The sequence below is a fragment of the Geotrypetes seraphini genome, chromosome 8 (genome assembly GCF_902459505.1).
Source record: "Geotrypetes seraphini chromosome 8, aGeoSer1.1, whole genome shotgun sequence".
NCBI lineage: Eukaryota > Metazoa > Chordata > Amphibia > Gymnophiona > Dermophiidae > Geotrypetes > Geotrypetes seraphini.
Genome location: NC_047091.1, coordinates 24424261 through 24439981, shown reverse-complemented (window position 1 = coordinate 24439981; position 15721 = coordinate 24424261). Strand labels below are relative to the sequence as shown.

Below are 15721 nucleotides of genomic sequence, written 5' to 3'. Positions count from 1 at the left end.
GTCCTCTCCAGCTTCCAGTTTGTTCCACTGTGCATTTTCTGCCCTTTGCAGTTGAGGGATTGGGTGCGGAGCAAATTTAGGCTCTCTCACCTGTAGCTAAATTAGAGATGACAGGGGAATAAACTAAAGCAACCACCGAGCACATCCATTAAAGACGGCGTGGTTGATTTGGATCATTAAAAGCTTCAAGAACGCGTATTGAAAGAGACATCCTGTTACAGCTCCATTAAGTGTCAGAATAGCGGTAAGGTTTTTCACGCTAGGGCTTGTAGCACTGCTAATTATTCTTTCTGCATTGTAAAAGTCATGAAAGAAACACATACCTGCATTTTCTACCTATGCTATGTAATGTTTTCTATGTGTGGTCTTTACCAATGTAAAACTCTTGTATTTTCATGTGGTTTTTATGACGGAGGCTGCATGTAATTTTGTAAAATACTCCTGTCAGTTTTCAGAGGGAAAAGTTGCCAGTCAGTCCACGGTTTGCGTCTGCATGTGTTTGGCCAGCACAAAACTGAAGATTATTAAATCCAGTTGGAGAACTGTTCTGTCTCTCATTTTACTTGATCTCACAGCTTCATTTAGCAGTTGACGGTAAAGGGTCACAGGCTGCAACCAAAGCGGCGTACATATTCCACAAAGGTACTTGCTTTGTCCTAACTGGGCTCATAATCTGGGGCAATGGACTTACTCAAGGTCGCAAGGAGCTACCTTGGGAATTGAACTCCGTTCTCCACATTCTCAGGCCAACTAACCATTAGGTGAACAGCCTGAGTCTTGCTATATCCTGGTCCATATTAGATGGGACAGTGAACATCTTCCATTCTTCTTGGTATGAAAAAAACCAAACAAACCAGAAACAATGTTGTGTTTTTCTTTTTTGGCAAATAAATACTGAAACAGTTGGGAACATCTTCACTTTACACTCAATATTCAGGAGTCCAGTTTTCAAAGCCCAGGTGTGTGAGTCAGTAGCAAATTATGTCTGAAAACTGTCCTACTGAATCTTACACACATGTTTGGTCCCCGAGATGCATTTTGGGCAAATCTAGTTGACTTTTACTAGAAAATGTTCTATCCACATGAAAGCACAGAAGCTGAAATTTGTCATCTTGGCCATAGGTAAAAATATACTCATGGATTTTGCACCATATCTGATCTTATTCCTTTTCTTGGGCAATTAAAGCCCCTTCCATGGGATGTGTTTGGGAGGGGGCCAGGAACATAAAGACATGTAAACAGTATTTTCAAATCTATTCACCTTATTTTCTTTCACCCATATGAAAGCAGGTGCAAAGGGCTATTCAACCCCGAGTGATTTCCACAGGGAAAACCAACATATAATGTCCATTAAATACCGAATATGGGCAATGTTGAACTTGGAAAGCAATATTATACCACTGGTGCCCTCTAGTGGGCAAACAAGGGCCCAATCACTATTTTCAGTATCGGCTGATTGACATCCGTTAAATCACTATGGACGTCGGAGCTATTAGTGCAGCTTTGTGAAAGGAGCCCTAAGTTGGCAAGATGCCCCCAATCATTAAGGGTGGGGGGCAGAGATAAGGAATTTTAAACAGAACCAAAAAAAAACTTACTAATGCCTGAAGCACTCCAGTCCAGAAGACATTCTGTTCTTATTGACAGCTGACTATGAAACCTCAAATTGTTTCTGCTGTTCTTGTATCAAAGGCCCCAAAGAAAAAGGTGACCCGGAAGGAGCTTTGCAATGCAAGATTTTATTCTGTAATATACACATACACAGCATAAAGTCAACAATTAATTTCTCTCCTTGATTTGCATCGCGTTTCCCCTTGCCATTTCATGCAGATGAAAACTTCTGCACATGGTGAATTTAATGGTCATGAGATGTGAGCCCGCCTCCCTCTTCCCGGCAGGATTTGGCTCACAAAGCAAAAAGTAATACAAAACCTTATTAACGAAAGTATAAAACGAGACCACGAGAGCTGCTGGTTTATAAAAACCGTGAGGGAGTTTTATCACCTCACTCTGGCTCCAATAATTTAATTCTCCTGGTTCGTTTTGCAAGACAATCAGTTCAAGACATCAGCACCACAAATCAGATAGAAAAAAAAATTAAAAAAAAGGCAGCCAGATGTATGTTTCACAGTTGGAATGTTTTAAAACTACAAGCAGGCAATGGGAGAATCTCTGGTATTTACAATGAATGATTTGGTGACAAATGAAGACAAGACTTGTGGGTAGGTGGCAGAGTCAGATGGGGGTCACCATGTGCTCTAGAGTGCCCCGAGGACAGAGCCAACCTCTGATATCACAAAATGTTCTAGGGGAGCTTCACAGCTGTCCCTTTCTACCCAGTATGCCAAACTGCTGGACAAGTACACACTTGAAAGCAGAAACGTGACATTCACTCCTGTCTTGTATGTTTGAATCTCTGTGCCCAGGTTTTCCTAAAACTATTAGAAAATAATTTTGGATACAGCAGCGGTGAAGCATGAACCAACTGGCCAGGGTAATGCAGACACCCTGAGGCAGGAATAAACGACTGCACTCTGACAACCAGAGAATCCAGGTACATGGAAGGGCCCTAGGGCTACAGTGCAAGAGCCCAGAAAAGGAATGTTACAGGCATAAAGCCACAGAAAGGACATGTCAACTAAAGACAATTTACAAAACACATCTGCAGCCACAGAAACTGCCTTTTGACAGAGAAATCCCGATGCCCCATTGAGGCTACCTTTATAAGCCTCCAAGTCTGGCAACCAAACAATCATAGAACCACTCCTCCTAAGTCGTCCGGTGAAAGCACCCAGCTCCACATTCCAAAACACCCGGGGGCCATTTCCTTGAAAAGAAACTCTTATGATGCTATTTATATAGGCCTGTATGAGAGGTTGTCCAGGTGCTACAGGATCTCAGTGAGCGTGGCGGGCTTCAGTGTGCCTCAAAAGAGAGGCAGATTGTAGCCAGTCTGAAAAGGAACCGCAGCCCTCTGTCTGCACTTTCTCCCTCTATGGTATATTTATAAATCTCTCTATATATATTATATATATATATATAAAAATAGTAGGCAAAATCCTAATGCCACTCCAGCAATGAAAGCCTGATTTGGCCAGTCCCTTTAAATCAATGATCCCCAAACCCAGGAAGTACTGAGGTCCTGTTGATGGAGGTAGTGAGGTCCCTGCACATTCGGTAAGAGTTGGAGTCAGTTCTGACTTAAGTTTCTGTGGGATGGATGATGAAAAGCAAAAAATCAAATATATACATTCCCACTGTGTAAGAGTGATCAGCACTGGAAACCAGCCAAAATGGCTCAAGGTGCAATTTACAATAGAAACTGAGGAAAGGCAAAGAAACAAAATAAGATCTGGTTCTACTAGTGGCTTCTTCCTTTTTCATTTCCACATCCGAGTAGCTCCGAGGGTCTGGTTACTTCCCTGGGTAGTTCCTGCTCCCATCGGCTGTCCAAACCCTACCATTCCACCGGCACTGCAAAAGTTTGTACCAGCCATGTTCTGGGTCATCTAAGGGGGGTGGGGAGGGGAAGGGGGGGGCGACAAGGTGAGAGAGAGAGAGAGAGTGTGAGTTGAAGATGAAACCAAACAGGATATTCCTGCCCACAGCTCTGACGCAGTATACAGAAGAATCAAACACAAGCAAAACCACAACACAGCTTTATGATTGCTAACACAAAATGTCCCGATATTCCACAAAATAGCCAAATTCGGTCCAATGCGAATAACAAAAAATGAAACCAACCCTTCGACGGACAGCTAAAATTAGAAAGCACAAAAGAGATTTGCTTTCTTAAGAGAAACTAAACAGGATTTAATAATAATAATAATAATAACTTTATTCTTCTATACCGCCATAGTCGTGAGACTTCTAGGCGGTTTACATTGAAGAGAGATGAACAGTCAGCGAATTACAATATGCAGAGATAAGAGAAATACAGCATGTAGAATACATTTTTGTATTATACGCAGGAGTGGACATGTTTGAAATATTAGAAATTGATTTAGAGGTTTGTGTAGATACTTTTTAGGTGATATTTCTGTCGAATAAGGCAGTTTTTATGGCTTTTCTAATGAGCTTTTCTTATGAGCTATTTCCTCACTAATTCTAGAAAGTTGCAGGTGACTTGTGCTTGTAACAATTTAATAAGCAGCAGTGACGTAGGGTGGGGCACGTCGAGGCTTTTGTTTACACATCTAACTGCCTCAGTAAGGCCCAAGCACCTACAGTTAGACGTGTAAATGCAAACTTAAGTTAGTTGTTACTGAATAACAACCATTGCAGAATTCGCGCTTAGCCTAAATTTTGGCGCTCTTGAGATTTATTTATTTATTTGTAGTTATTTATAAACCACTTATAGTCTAAGTGGTTTACATTCAGGGACTCAAGCATTTTTCCCTGTCTGTCCAGGTGGGGGATTAAGTGACCTGCCCAGTGTCACAAGGAGCAGCATTGGTTTGAACCCTCAACCTCAGGGTACTGAAGCTGTAGCTTTAACCACTGACCACTCTAGAAATCAAAATATAGTAAAAGTGAATCATAAGAACATAAGAATTTGCCTCCGCTGGGTCAGACCAGAGGTCCATCGCGCCCAGCAGTCCGCACCCGCGGTGGCCCATCAGGTCCACGGCCTGTCAGGTTATCTTGCTTTAGCCCTATAGCCCCCTTGTTTTTATCTATACTCTTTCCATTCTCATATCTACCCCTATCTATATCCCTCAATCCCCCTATCCTTCAGGAATCCATCCAATGAAGCCATTGTGACATCACTGATGAGGTTGGCTCTTATTGGTGGAATGAGGCATTATGATGTCACAATCTCAAATCTGGTTATCAGAGGCTGAAACTTTTCACACTATTTATATATTCAGTTTTCTATACCGTTCACCACAGGGAGCTAAGAACGGTTTACATGAGTTTATTCAGGTACTCAAGCACTTTTCCCTGTCTATCCCGAAAAGTTCACAATCTGGGGATTAAGTGATTTGTCCAGAGTCACAGAGAGCAGTGTGGATTTGAACTCATAACCTCAGGGAGCTGAGGCTGTAGCTTTAACCGCTGCACCACTAGCAAAGAGATATGTTTTCAGTTTCCTAAAAAGAGCCATCTGGTATATTAATGACCGTATTTCCAATATAAGGCTTCTTGATGTGTCGCTGTTTTCTTATACCCTAATTTTTTATGTCGCGAAAGGTCCGAATTGGGTCGCAAAGCCTGTCAGTGAAGTCATACGCACAGGCGCTTGTCCTTGTTCAATTCTAAATATCAGAGTTTAACATTTTATGTACGCTTCAACTGGTGGCCAATGAAATTTATAGAACAAAAGGGATTGCTTTATGAAACCTGCTTACAACACAAACTAATCAGGCAGCTGTATTTTGAAACCATGACATTTTACAAGCGCTTGGCGAGAACCAGCTGCCAAAGAAATATTGTGAAAAGATAATACATAGGCTTTGTACTATAGCTCTGAGTTGAGCAGGACCTCTTCTAAATCGTGAGATAAATCTCTCATTGGTTTGGGTTTACAGACACGCCAAGGGTGGTCCATGAGACCAGTGGTCCCTCTAGCCCACAGAAGAAAAAAATCCAGTAGAGAACTGATGTCCAAGACGAAGACTCTGGGAGATGTGGACTGGGTCTTTGTTGTTTTTGTGTGGATTACGAAGTTGTACTTTGGATTACTCTTCCCAACATGCATCACTTTGAATTTGTCTACAGTAAGTTTCATCTCCCATTTGGTCACCCAGTTTTCAAGTTTCTTTATTTTTTATATCAAACAAGTGTCTAAACCAGGGGTGCCCACACTTTATGGGCTTGCGAGCTACTTTTATAATGACTAAGTCAAAATGATCTACCAACAATAAAATTTAAAAAAAACACAAAGCACACTGAAAGGCAGAGAAAATGTTAATTATTCATATTCCGGGTTTTTTCAAAGAGGTCACAGCAGATGACTATGCAATGTCACCTCAGTAACAAAATACAAAAATAGACAAATACACCCCCTCCCTTTTTACTAAACCACAATAGTAGGTTTTAGCACAGGGAGTTACGCTGAATGCCTCACACTGCTCTCAATGCTCATAGGCTCCCTGCGCTAAAAAACACTATTGTGGTATAGTAAAAGGAAGCCATAGTGCAAAATATAGACAGCAGATATAAATTCTCAAAACAGACACATTTTGATCACTAAATTGAAAATAAAATCATTTTTCCTACCTTTGCTGTTTGGTGATTTCATGAGTCTCTGGTTGCACTTTCTTCTTCTGACTGTGCATCCAATCTTTCTTCCTTTCTTTCAGCCTCCTGTATGTTTCCTCTTCTCCAGACCTCATTCTCTCCCCCAACTTTTTCTTTCTGTCTCCCTGTTCCCCCTTCTTTCTGTCTCCCTGTCTGCCCCCTTTCTTTCTTTCTCCGTACCCTCCCCCAAGCCACTCGGTTTGCTGCCACAGCCATCGGGGAACAGCCCCCAAGCCACCGCCGTCCCAAGCTTTCCCTGCAGAAGCGATGCGCTGACCAGCATTCTGCTCCCTGACATCAATTCTGACGTAGGAGAGGAAGTTCCGGGAAAACAAGGCATTTCTCATTCCATCCAGCCTGAGCCCCATCTCTCCTTGATCCAGCATTTCCCTTCTGTGTCTGTCAGAATTACCATTCCACCTATTTTCCAGCATCACCCTTCTTTGTGTCCATCTCACCTATATCCCTATCTCACCACTTTTTCAGAATCTTCATTTGTCTCTATCCTTGTCTTTACCCCATGTTCACCATTTGCCCTTTCAATGTCTATCTCCCCCCCCCACACACTTTTTCAGCATTACTTCTATGTCTCTATTTCACCTCCTCTTCATGTCCCCTCTGTATCTCTATCCTTATTCAGGTCCTGCTTATCCTTTCTCTTCTTTGTGTCACTATCTCCATTTTCAGCTTTCCCCCCTTTTCCTTTGTTACTGCACCCTGTAGCCAGAATCTTTCCACCCTCCCTCCACTCCGACCCAGCCCAGTATGAAATATTTCCTTTTGTTTCCCTCCCCTCTCTCTTTCTCTCTCTCTTCTCCTCCCTCACCCACGAGTCCTGCATCTGGCCCTCTCCCTTCTACCTGCAACTGGCAACACCCCCCTGCTCCGCGGCTCTCTTAAGCAACTCGTCAGCAGCGGTGATCAAGACAAGCTGCCGACATCGAGGCCTTCCCTCTACGAGTCCCGCCTTTGTGGAAAAAGGAAGTTGAAACAAGCGGGACTCGCAGAGGTTAGGCCCCGACGTCAGAAGCTTGTGTCGATTGCTGCTGCTGAGTTGCCGAAGAGAGCCGCGGAGCAGGGGGTGTGGCCGGAAGCAGGTAGAAGGGAGAGGGAGATAGGAAGGCTGTAGAAGCTCCGGAGCATGACACCGACCCCGGCCAGGATAATTTCTTTTTCAGGCTGCTGCTGCCGCTACCACGTCCCCCCCCCCCCCCCAAATGACAAAAACAGCCTAATGCCCGGCGTTGGCGTCTTTGACGTCGGGGAGAAGAACGCTGATAGGCCCGTAGTTCGGGACGGCAACACGAGTCTATCACGGAGCCCGGGATGGGCTCTGCGATCGACTCACGTTGCCTTCCTGAGCTACCGGTCGATCGCGATCGACGTGTTGGGCACCCCTGGTCTAAACGGTCTTCCAATTTCCTAAAGTCTTACTGCAATTTGAAGGCCAGTGAGTGGTTTTTCTCGTGGGCCTGTTGTGGCATAAACACATTCTAAAAACTGACATATTCCAATCAATAAATAGAAAATTAAATCATTTTTTCTTATTGTGCTGTTTCTAGTCTCTCTTTCTTTTCTCTCTAAGTCCACTGTCCACCTTCTAATCTATCTGACTCATCACCACCTATTTCTATGTTCACATAACTCTTCTGGGTCGGGGTTTCTCTTGGTCCTGTTCTGTCTCCCCTTTGCAGGACCAGCACCTCTCTTCCTTCTTTCCCTACAGGTACCGGTCCAGGATATTGGGTTTGATGGACCTTTGGTCTGTCCCAGTAGGGCAACTCTTATGTTCTTGTTCTTTCCTTTACCTCCCTCCATCATTCAAATTCAAGCACCTTTTTCTTCCTCACCCCCCTCTCCACATTCTCTTTCTTCCTCACCCCCCCCTCATTGGATCTGTCTTTTCCAGTATCTCTCGTGTTCCTCTCATGCCTTCAGCCTCCCCCCATAACCTACCCGAATGATTTCCTGGTGGTCTAGGGTAGGTCAGGCAGCATCGATCCCCAATCACTGCTTCTCTTGCCGACTCCAAGGCTTATAATGGTAGCTGCAGCCTCTTGTGGCAGTGTCATCAGAGTTTGTGGCCACCATTTAGAACCACAGGGACAGCAATTGAAGCAGCGATTGAGAATCGCTGCTGCCCAAATGACCTTCCCAAGGCCACTAGGGAATCATTTGGGTAGGTCTGGTGGGGGGAGGCTGAATAATTTATAGCTTATTATTTATAGTTTGCCTTTAACAAGGTGAATTACAAGATAGAATGCACGATAGGGGGCTTTTGCGTGTGAGCTGGAGTCTGGTACATCTAGATTTAGCGCAAGCTTCGTAGCTTGGGGTGAGTTGCATTGTCAAGAGAGGTTAATCCAAAACAATAAATCCAATCACCTTATCCCCAGAAGGCTTACAATTAGGTTAGTACCAGAGGCGACAGTAGGTGAAATGACTTGCTCAAGGACAGGAGAATAGCCAGTGGGATTTGAACCTATCTCCGATCTTCAGCCTGTGGCTCCAGCCACTGGGAGGTTGATATTCAAAGGGTTGATACTCCTAAATTAGCCCTATTGAAGATTTATCAAGGCTGGAATCCTCAATTTAAGAACTTAAGACTAGCAGGTATTTTGGAGAAAATAAATTCGGCACTTGGCATGGATTTTCTGCATGAGCCACCTAACTTAAGATCTGAAATGTAGAACATGAATAGCAAGTCTAAATTTAGGTTGATTTTCAGCTGAAAACAAAAACTTACCCCCCCTAAACATAGCTGGAAAAGATGCCTGAACTTGGGAGCTCAGCTTTTTTTTTAAAATCAGCCTCTAGGCTTCTTGCCTCAAACTAGTCTGGTTTACGTGCCGAGATGGGGCCCTTTAGGCCGAAGGGAGCAGTGGTAATTGCTGGGAATTCAGAGAAGAGCCAGCTACTGCCCAGATACCAACTCTGTCTTAATTCAGGGAGTTGGCCACAGAAACCCGGCTCTCCGTTTTGCGGAAAAAGCACTGAAAGGTGCCAGTTTCTCATCCCTGATCAGTTAGCGCTTGCTGGCCTCAACACAGATGCAGTTTTAAAACTGAGAAGCCTAAAAGCAAGCAGAGCATTATACTGTCATGTTTCCTTGGCACTTTGGGAGCCATCAGTGGCCGGGAAGTCTTACCTGTGTGAGGTTCCACTGCAGCTGCTGTGCAGGAAGCACACTGTACATGGGCTGAGGCGCTGTCCCCATACCAGTCAGGTAAGCCGCTTGCTGAGCCATCATTCCATTCGGTACACCCAGCATCGCCGTCTGCATGCCAGCCATGTACCCTGCTGGGATGGGTACTGGGGCCACCATCCCTGGAGCTGCTGGCTGTGTCACCAAGCCAACAGGAGGCGTCATCATAGACCCCATCATGCCAGTGGCTGGTGCCAGCGTTGGGAAGCCTGTATATGCTGGGGAATACGCCATCTGTGTAGGAAGCATGAACATTGTGCCTGGGGGGAAAGCAGAGAGAAAGCTTCGTTAATAAGGGCTTCTCCATCTCTTCCAGGCCACTGAACAGCCACAAGAACACGAGGCAGATGAACACGAGGCAAGCGGAAGCTGATGGAGAGAAACAGAAAAACCAGCGCGAGTCCTGTCCGGGGAGTGTGGTACCTTGAGCTGGCATCTGCGGGACTTGTGACCCGTACAATGAAAGAATGGTGTCTTTGGACAACTGCTTCTTGCCAGAGTCCTCAGCTTTGCTGCTGGCCTCAGGAAACAGGTTCAGATTATCAGGCACGGAGCTGTTGCTGGCCACCATTTGTGAAGCGCTGATGGCCTATGGGAGGAAGCGGCAGAAAAGGACAGTCAGGCTAAGCGTTGCCTGCTGGGCTCATACACACATCGCAGCATGGAGGCTGGAACCCCAACTTAAGAAAATCCCGGCACCATCACACTCAAACTTCTAGAAGTCAGTTATGTTTCTGAGGGGTTCGAAATACAGCCCTGGTTCTGGCACCCTGAAGTGTTGTCTATTTCCCCAACCCCTTCCGCTTCTTCATTACCTAAACCCTCACGCATGGTGAGATGTATTATCACCCTGATTTGCCTCCAGGTCATTTGTGTGAAAGATCCGTGCCACATGACAGCACCGTCATCACTTGCCCCTTAACTCACCCTGAACAAGGGGGAGGGAGCAGCTGGGAAGCCAGAGAAGATGATGAAAAGAAGTCTCCAGCGCCAAAGACAGGCGCATAGAGAGACAAGCTTCTGACCTGGCCAGAACTGGAGAGTGGCAAAGAAGCTGCTGATCCAAAAAGATCCAGATCGTTCTCCAAAGAACTGCTGGGCTTTCCATTAGAGACGCTGCTGGTAACAGGGACATCTGAAATTAAAAAGGAAACGTCAGCCCATCCCAGAAGAATGCCCGTGGATCACTCTTCCTGTTGTATGCAAGGATTTATCAACGTAACATAACATAGCAAATGATGGCAGATAAAGACCCAAATGGTTCATCCAGTCATGCTCTACAAATTAAGCGTTTCATTTAAATGGTCCTTTTTGGAACAGAAACCCAGAGCCCTGCCCGGTAGTTGCTTAGGTTCCATCTACTGGAATCTCCATCAAAGCTCACTCCAGCCCATCTTAACCATCTCAGGCACTTAGCTGAATGGCCTTATAAGTGACACAGACCATGTAAGTCTGCCCAGTACTGGCCTTAGTTCTTCACTATTTACTATCATTTTCTGATTCAAGATCTTCTGTGTTCACCACACGCTTTTTTTGAACTCTGTCACCGTTTTCCTCCCTCAGAAGCGCATTCCAGGCATCAAACACCTTCTCCGTAAAGAAGAATTTCCTAACACTGCCCTTGAGTCTACCACTCCTCAACCTCAGATTATGCCCTCTGGTTTTACCATTTTCCTTTCTCTGGAAAAGATTTTGTTCTACATTAATACCTTTCAGGTACAGTGGAACCTTGGTTTACGAGCATAATTCGTTCCAGAAGCATGCTCGTAAACCAAATTGCTCGTATATCAAAGCGAGTTTCCCCATAGAAAGTAAGGGAAACTCACTTGATTCGTTCCCCCCCCCCCACCGAGGCCAGCAGCACTGCTCTATCCCCCCCCCCGAGAACCGGCATTGCTCCCCCCGCTCTATCCCCCCCCGCCACAATCCGGCATCCCCCATGCGATTTGGCAACCCCCCCATCATGATCCGGCATCCCCCACGCCGCGTTCCGAAACCCCTCAACCACCCGAACACTTCGCTTACCCTCCATCTGGCACCCGGCACCAACGCACAGGACATGCCGGTGCCGGTGCCCAAAGATCTGCAGTCCTTTTTGCTGGACCTTGACCATCTGTGCATGCTCAAGGCCTTCGAGTTCTCGGTCTCTCCGAGATTCTCGAAGGCCTTGAGCATGCGCAGATGCTCAAGGCCCAGCAAAAAGGACTGCAGATCTTCGGGCACCGGCATGTCCTGTGCATTGGTGCTGGATGCCAGATGGAGGGTAAGTGAAGTGTTCGGGTGGGTGGGGGGTGCTGGATCGCGGCGTGGGGGGGTGCCGGATCGCGGGAGGGGGTGCGCTTGTACATCGAGGCAAGCTCGGTTTGCAAGGCACCAATTTTGCGAATGTTTTGCTCGTCTTGCAAAACACTTGCAAACCGGTGCACTCGTAAACCGAGGTACCACTGTATTTGAAAGTCCAAATCCTATCCCCCCTGTCCCTCCTTTTCCTCTATGGTATTCAGGGCTTCCAGTATGTCTTTTGGTGCAAACCTCCTACCATTTTCATCACCTTCCTCTGGACTGCTTCAAGTCTTCTTATGTCCTTTGCCAGATACGGTCTCCAAAACTAAACACAATACTCCAAGTGGGGCCAAACCAATGACTTGCACAGGGGCATCAACACCTTCTTTCTTCTACTGGTCATGCCTCTCTCTATACAGCCTAGCATCCTTCTGGCAACAGCCACAGCCTTGTCACACTGTTTCTTTGCCTTGAGATCTTCAGACCCTATCACCCCAATGTTCCTCTCCCCATCCTTGCAGATCAGCCTCTCACCTCCCAGCACATACGGCGCCTTCCAATTTCTAATCCCCAAATGCATTACTCTGTACTTCTTGGCATTGAATTTTAGTTATCCTTAACATAAAACTGGGAGTAAATAACTCAGTACCTGTGATAACTAATTATATTCACTCTACAATCACAGTTTACATTAATTACATAAGAACATAAGAATTGCCGCTGCTAGGTCAGACCAGTGGTCCATCGTGCCCAGCAGTCCGCTCACGTGGCGGCCCCCAGGTCAAAGACCAGTGCTCTAAACGAGTCCAGCCTCACCTGCGTACGTTCCAGTTTAGCAGGAACTTGTCCAACTTTGTCTTGAATCCCTGGAGAGTGTTTTCCCCTATAAAAGCCTCCGGAAGAGCGTTCCAGTTTTCTACCACTGTCTGGGTGAAGAAAAACTTCCATACGTTCGTACGGAATCTATTCCCTTTCAACTTTAGACAGTGCTCTCTCATTCCCACAACCAATGGTGCTCAACTATGATTGCAGAGTGAATTGAATTTTAGTTGCCATTTATTAGACCATGCCTCCAACTTTTGCAGATCCTTTTTCATGTTTTCCACTCCCTCCTTAGGGTCTACTCTGTTACAAATCTTGGAATCATCCGCAAAAAGGCAAACCTTTCCTTCTAACCGTTCAGCAATGTCGCTCACAAACATACTGAACAGGATCGGCCCCAGAACCGATCCTTGAAGGACTCCACTATTCACCTTTCCTTCCTATGAGCAAATTCCATTAACCACCCCCCTCTGGTGTCTGTCCATCAACCAGTTTCTAATCCAGTTCACCGCTTTGGGTCCTAACTTCAGCCTGTCAAGTTTGTTCAAGAGCCTCCCGTGAGGAACCGTGTTAAAGGCTTTGCTGAAATCTAAGTAAAAGACATCTAGCATATGTCCTTGATCCAGTTCTCCGGTCACCCAATCAAACAATTCAATCAGGTTCGTTTGGCACAATTTAGTAAAGCCATGTTGCTTCGGATCCTGTAACCCATTAGATTCTAGGACGTTCACTATTCTTTCTATCAGCAACACTTCCATTATTTTTCCAACAACTGAAGTGAGGCTTACCGGCCTGTAGTTTCCCGCTTCATCTCTGCGACCACTTTTGTGAACAGGGACCACATCTGCTCGACTCCAATCCCCAGGAGCCACTCCCGTCTCCAAAGATTTGTTGAACAAATCATGACTAGGACTCGCCAGAACAAGAGAATTAACAACTGCTTTACTTTTATGATCCCGTTTTTATTTAGCCCATATTCCAGTATATTCCAGGGAACACTGGTTAGAAGGAATCCAGAACTGCCTTACCCAGACCAAGCAGATCAATCACTGGCTCTCCAGACCTGGGGGGATTCAACTGGGGGGGCTGCATCTCCTCCTTCTTCTGTGGCTATAAGATTAAAAACAAACATTCATTTCATCGTGAGAAACAAAAAAAGGTGGGTTCGTATTGAACAACACAGAAAACCACCACAATAACATGCTCGACTGTTCCAGAATTTGGGGCTATGGACTAGTCACTATAGGACAGGCTGAAGTGACACTCTGCCTGGAGATTTAGGAGATAAAGGAGTCCTTCCCGGTTTTACCACCAACCAAGTCACTGACTTGCTGTAGATGGTGCAAACTAGAGAATGACATGGGGACAAATTTATTCCCGTCCCCGCAGGAACTCAATTTCCCCGTCCCGTCTCTGTCCCATTCCTGCAAGCTCTGCATTAACCGCACAAGCCTCGGACACTTATGATTTTAAAGTGTTTCAGGCTTGCGCAGATGAGGACAGAGCTTGCAGGAATAGGGCAGGGACAGGACGGGAAAATGAGTTCCTGCGAGGACGGAGAAAAATTTGTCCCCATGTCATTCTGTAGTGCAAACCCTCAGACAAGAAATGCCATGAGAAGAGGCAAACCACTCAAGCCTGGGTTCAAATTCCTCTTTTCCCACAGACATTTTGTGGCCTTGGACACATCACGTCATCTCTGAGCAGACAGAATCAGATCGGATGTCCACAGGGGCAGAGAACTAAACTAAACTAAACTAAACTAAGCCTTAAGTTTATATACCGCATCATCTCCACGCAAGCGGAGCTCGACACGGTTTACAAAGCTTAAAAATACAAGAAGAGGGGAGAGAGAGTTTACAAGGGCATATGAAAAGGGGGAAGTAGGAAGGAGATGTTATATATTAGAGAAAAGCCAGGTTTTCAGTTGTTTCCGGAACAGCTGGAGGGAGCCCAGGTTTCGCAGCGGGATAGTGAGATCGTTCCAAAGGCCCGTGATTTTGGAGAGGAGGGATCTTCCCAGTTTGCCTGCGTGGGGGATGCCACGTAGAGAGGGGAAGGATAGTTTATGTCTGTGGGCGGATCTGGTGGTAGCAGGCGTTTGGGCGAGGAAGGATAGAGGGATTAGTGGCGGAAGGATGCCATGAATTATCTTGAAAGCTAGACAGGAGCATTTGAAGTGAATTCTGGAAAGTACAGGGAGCCAGTGGAGCTTGGTAAGTAAGGGGGAGACATGATCAAATTTGCGTTTAGCAAAAATCAATTTGGCCGCAGTATTCTGGATGAGCTGGAGTCTGTGAAGACTTTTTTTTGTTAGGCACAGGTAAATGGCATTACAGTAATCGAGTTTGGATAAGATGATGGATTGTACCAGGACGGTAAAGTGTTTTTGGTGGAAATAGGATCTAACTTTCCTAAGCATGTGGAGGCTGAAAAAACATGATTTTGCCAAGGAGTTCAGGTGATCGTTTAGGGAGAGGGAGGAATCGATAATGATGCCGAGGACCTTGCTTGAGAATTCAAGGCGAAGAGCGGGACCTGTGGGTAGAGTGAAGAGGGTGGGCAGGTGTGCTAACTTTGGGCCGAGCCAGAGTAGTTTTGTCTTTGATTCATTTAATTTCATCTGAACAGAGAGGGACCAGGCATGAAGTCTCATTATGCATGAGGTGATGTTCTCTTGGAGGTTTGTAAGGTTCTGGTCTGTTTCGAGGAGGATAAGGATATCGTCTGCATATGTGTACATTGTTTCAAGGGGGGATAGTTTGAGAAGCTTCAGGGAGGTCATATACATGTTGAAGAGGATAGGAGATAGGGGAGAGCCCTGTGGGACCCCGCAGGATGGTGTCCACGAGGTGGATTTGGAGCCGTTTGCGTTGACAGTGTAGGAGCGTGCGCGAAGGAAGTTTGAGAACCATTTTAGGACAAAGGAGTCTATTCCTATCTCGGAAAGTTGGTAGATTAGTATGTCGTGGTGCACGACGTCGAAAGCTGCGGAGAGATCGAACTGTAGGAGAACAGCAAATTTGTTTCGGGCGTGTAGTTGTTGCACCTTTGAGATTAGGGAAACTAGGAGGGACTCGGTGCTGAAGTTGGGCCTAAATCCGAATTGGTAGTGTTGGAGGATGGAGAATCTCTCTAGGTAAGCGGAGAACTGGGTAGCGACTATGG

General features: G+C 45.8%; 1 protein-coding gene across 1 annotated transcript in view; it reads right to left on the bottom strand.

The window, feature by feature from the left end:
- Positions 1–1718: 1718 nt before the first annotated feature.
- SMAP2 (small ArfGAP2) overlaps positions 1719–15721 on the bottom strand; it is a 29294-nt gene continuing 15291 nt past the window's right edge. The window contains exons 6-10 of the mRNA XM_033956683.1: positions 13582–13663; positions 10474–10583; positions 9872–10037; positions 9392–9708; positions 1719–3509 (exon numbers count right to left, since the gene is read on the bottom strand). Of these exons, the coding sequence (XP_033812574.1) occupies positions 3381–3509; positions 9392–9708; positions 9872–10037; positions 10474–10583; positions 13582–13663 (804 nt within the window). The 3' untranslated portion in view covers positions 1719–3380. The remainder of the gene's footprint in view (positions 3510–9391; positions 9709–9871; positions 10038–10473; positions 10584–13581; positions 13664–15721) is intronic.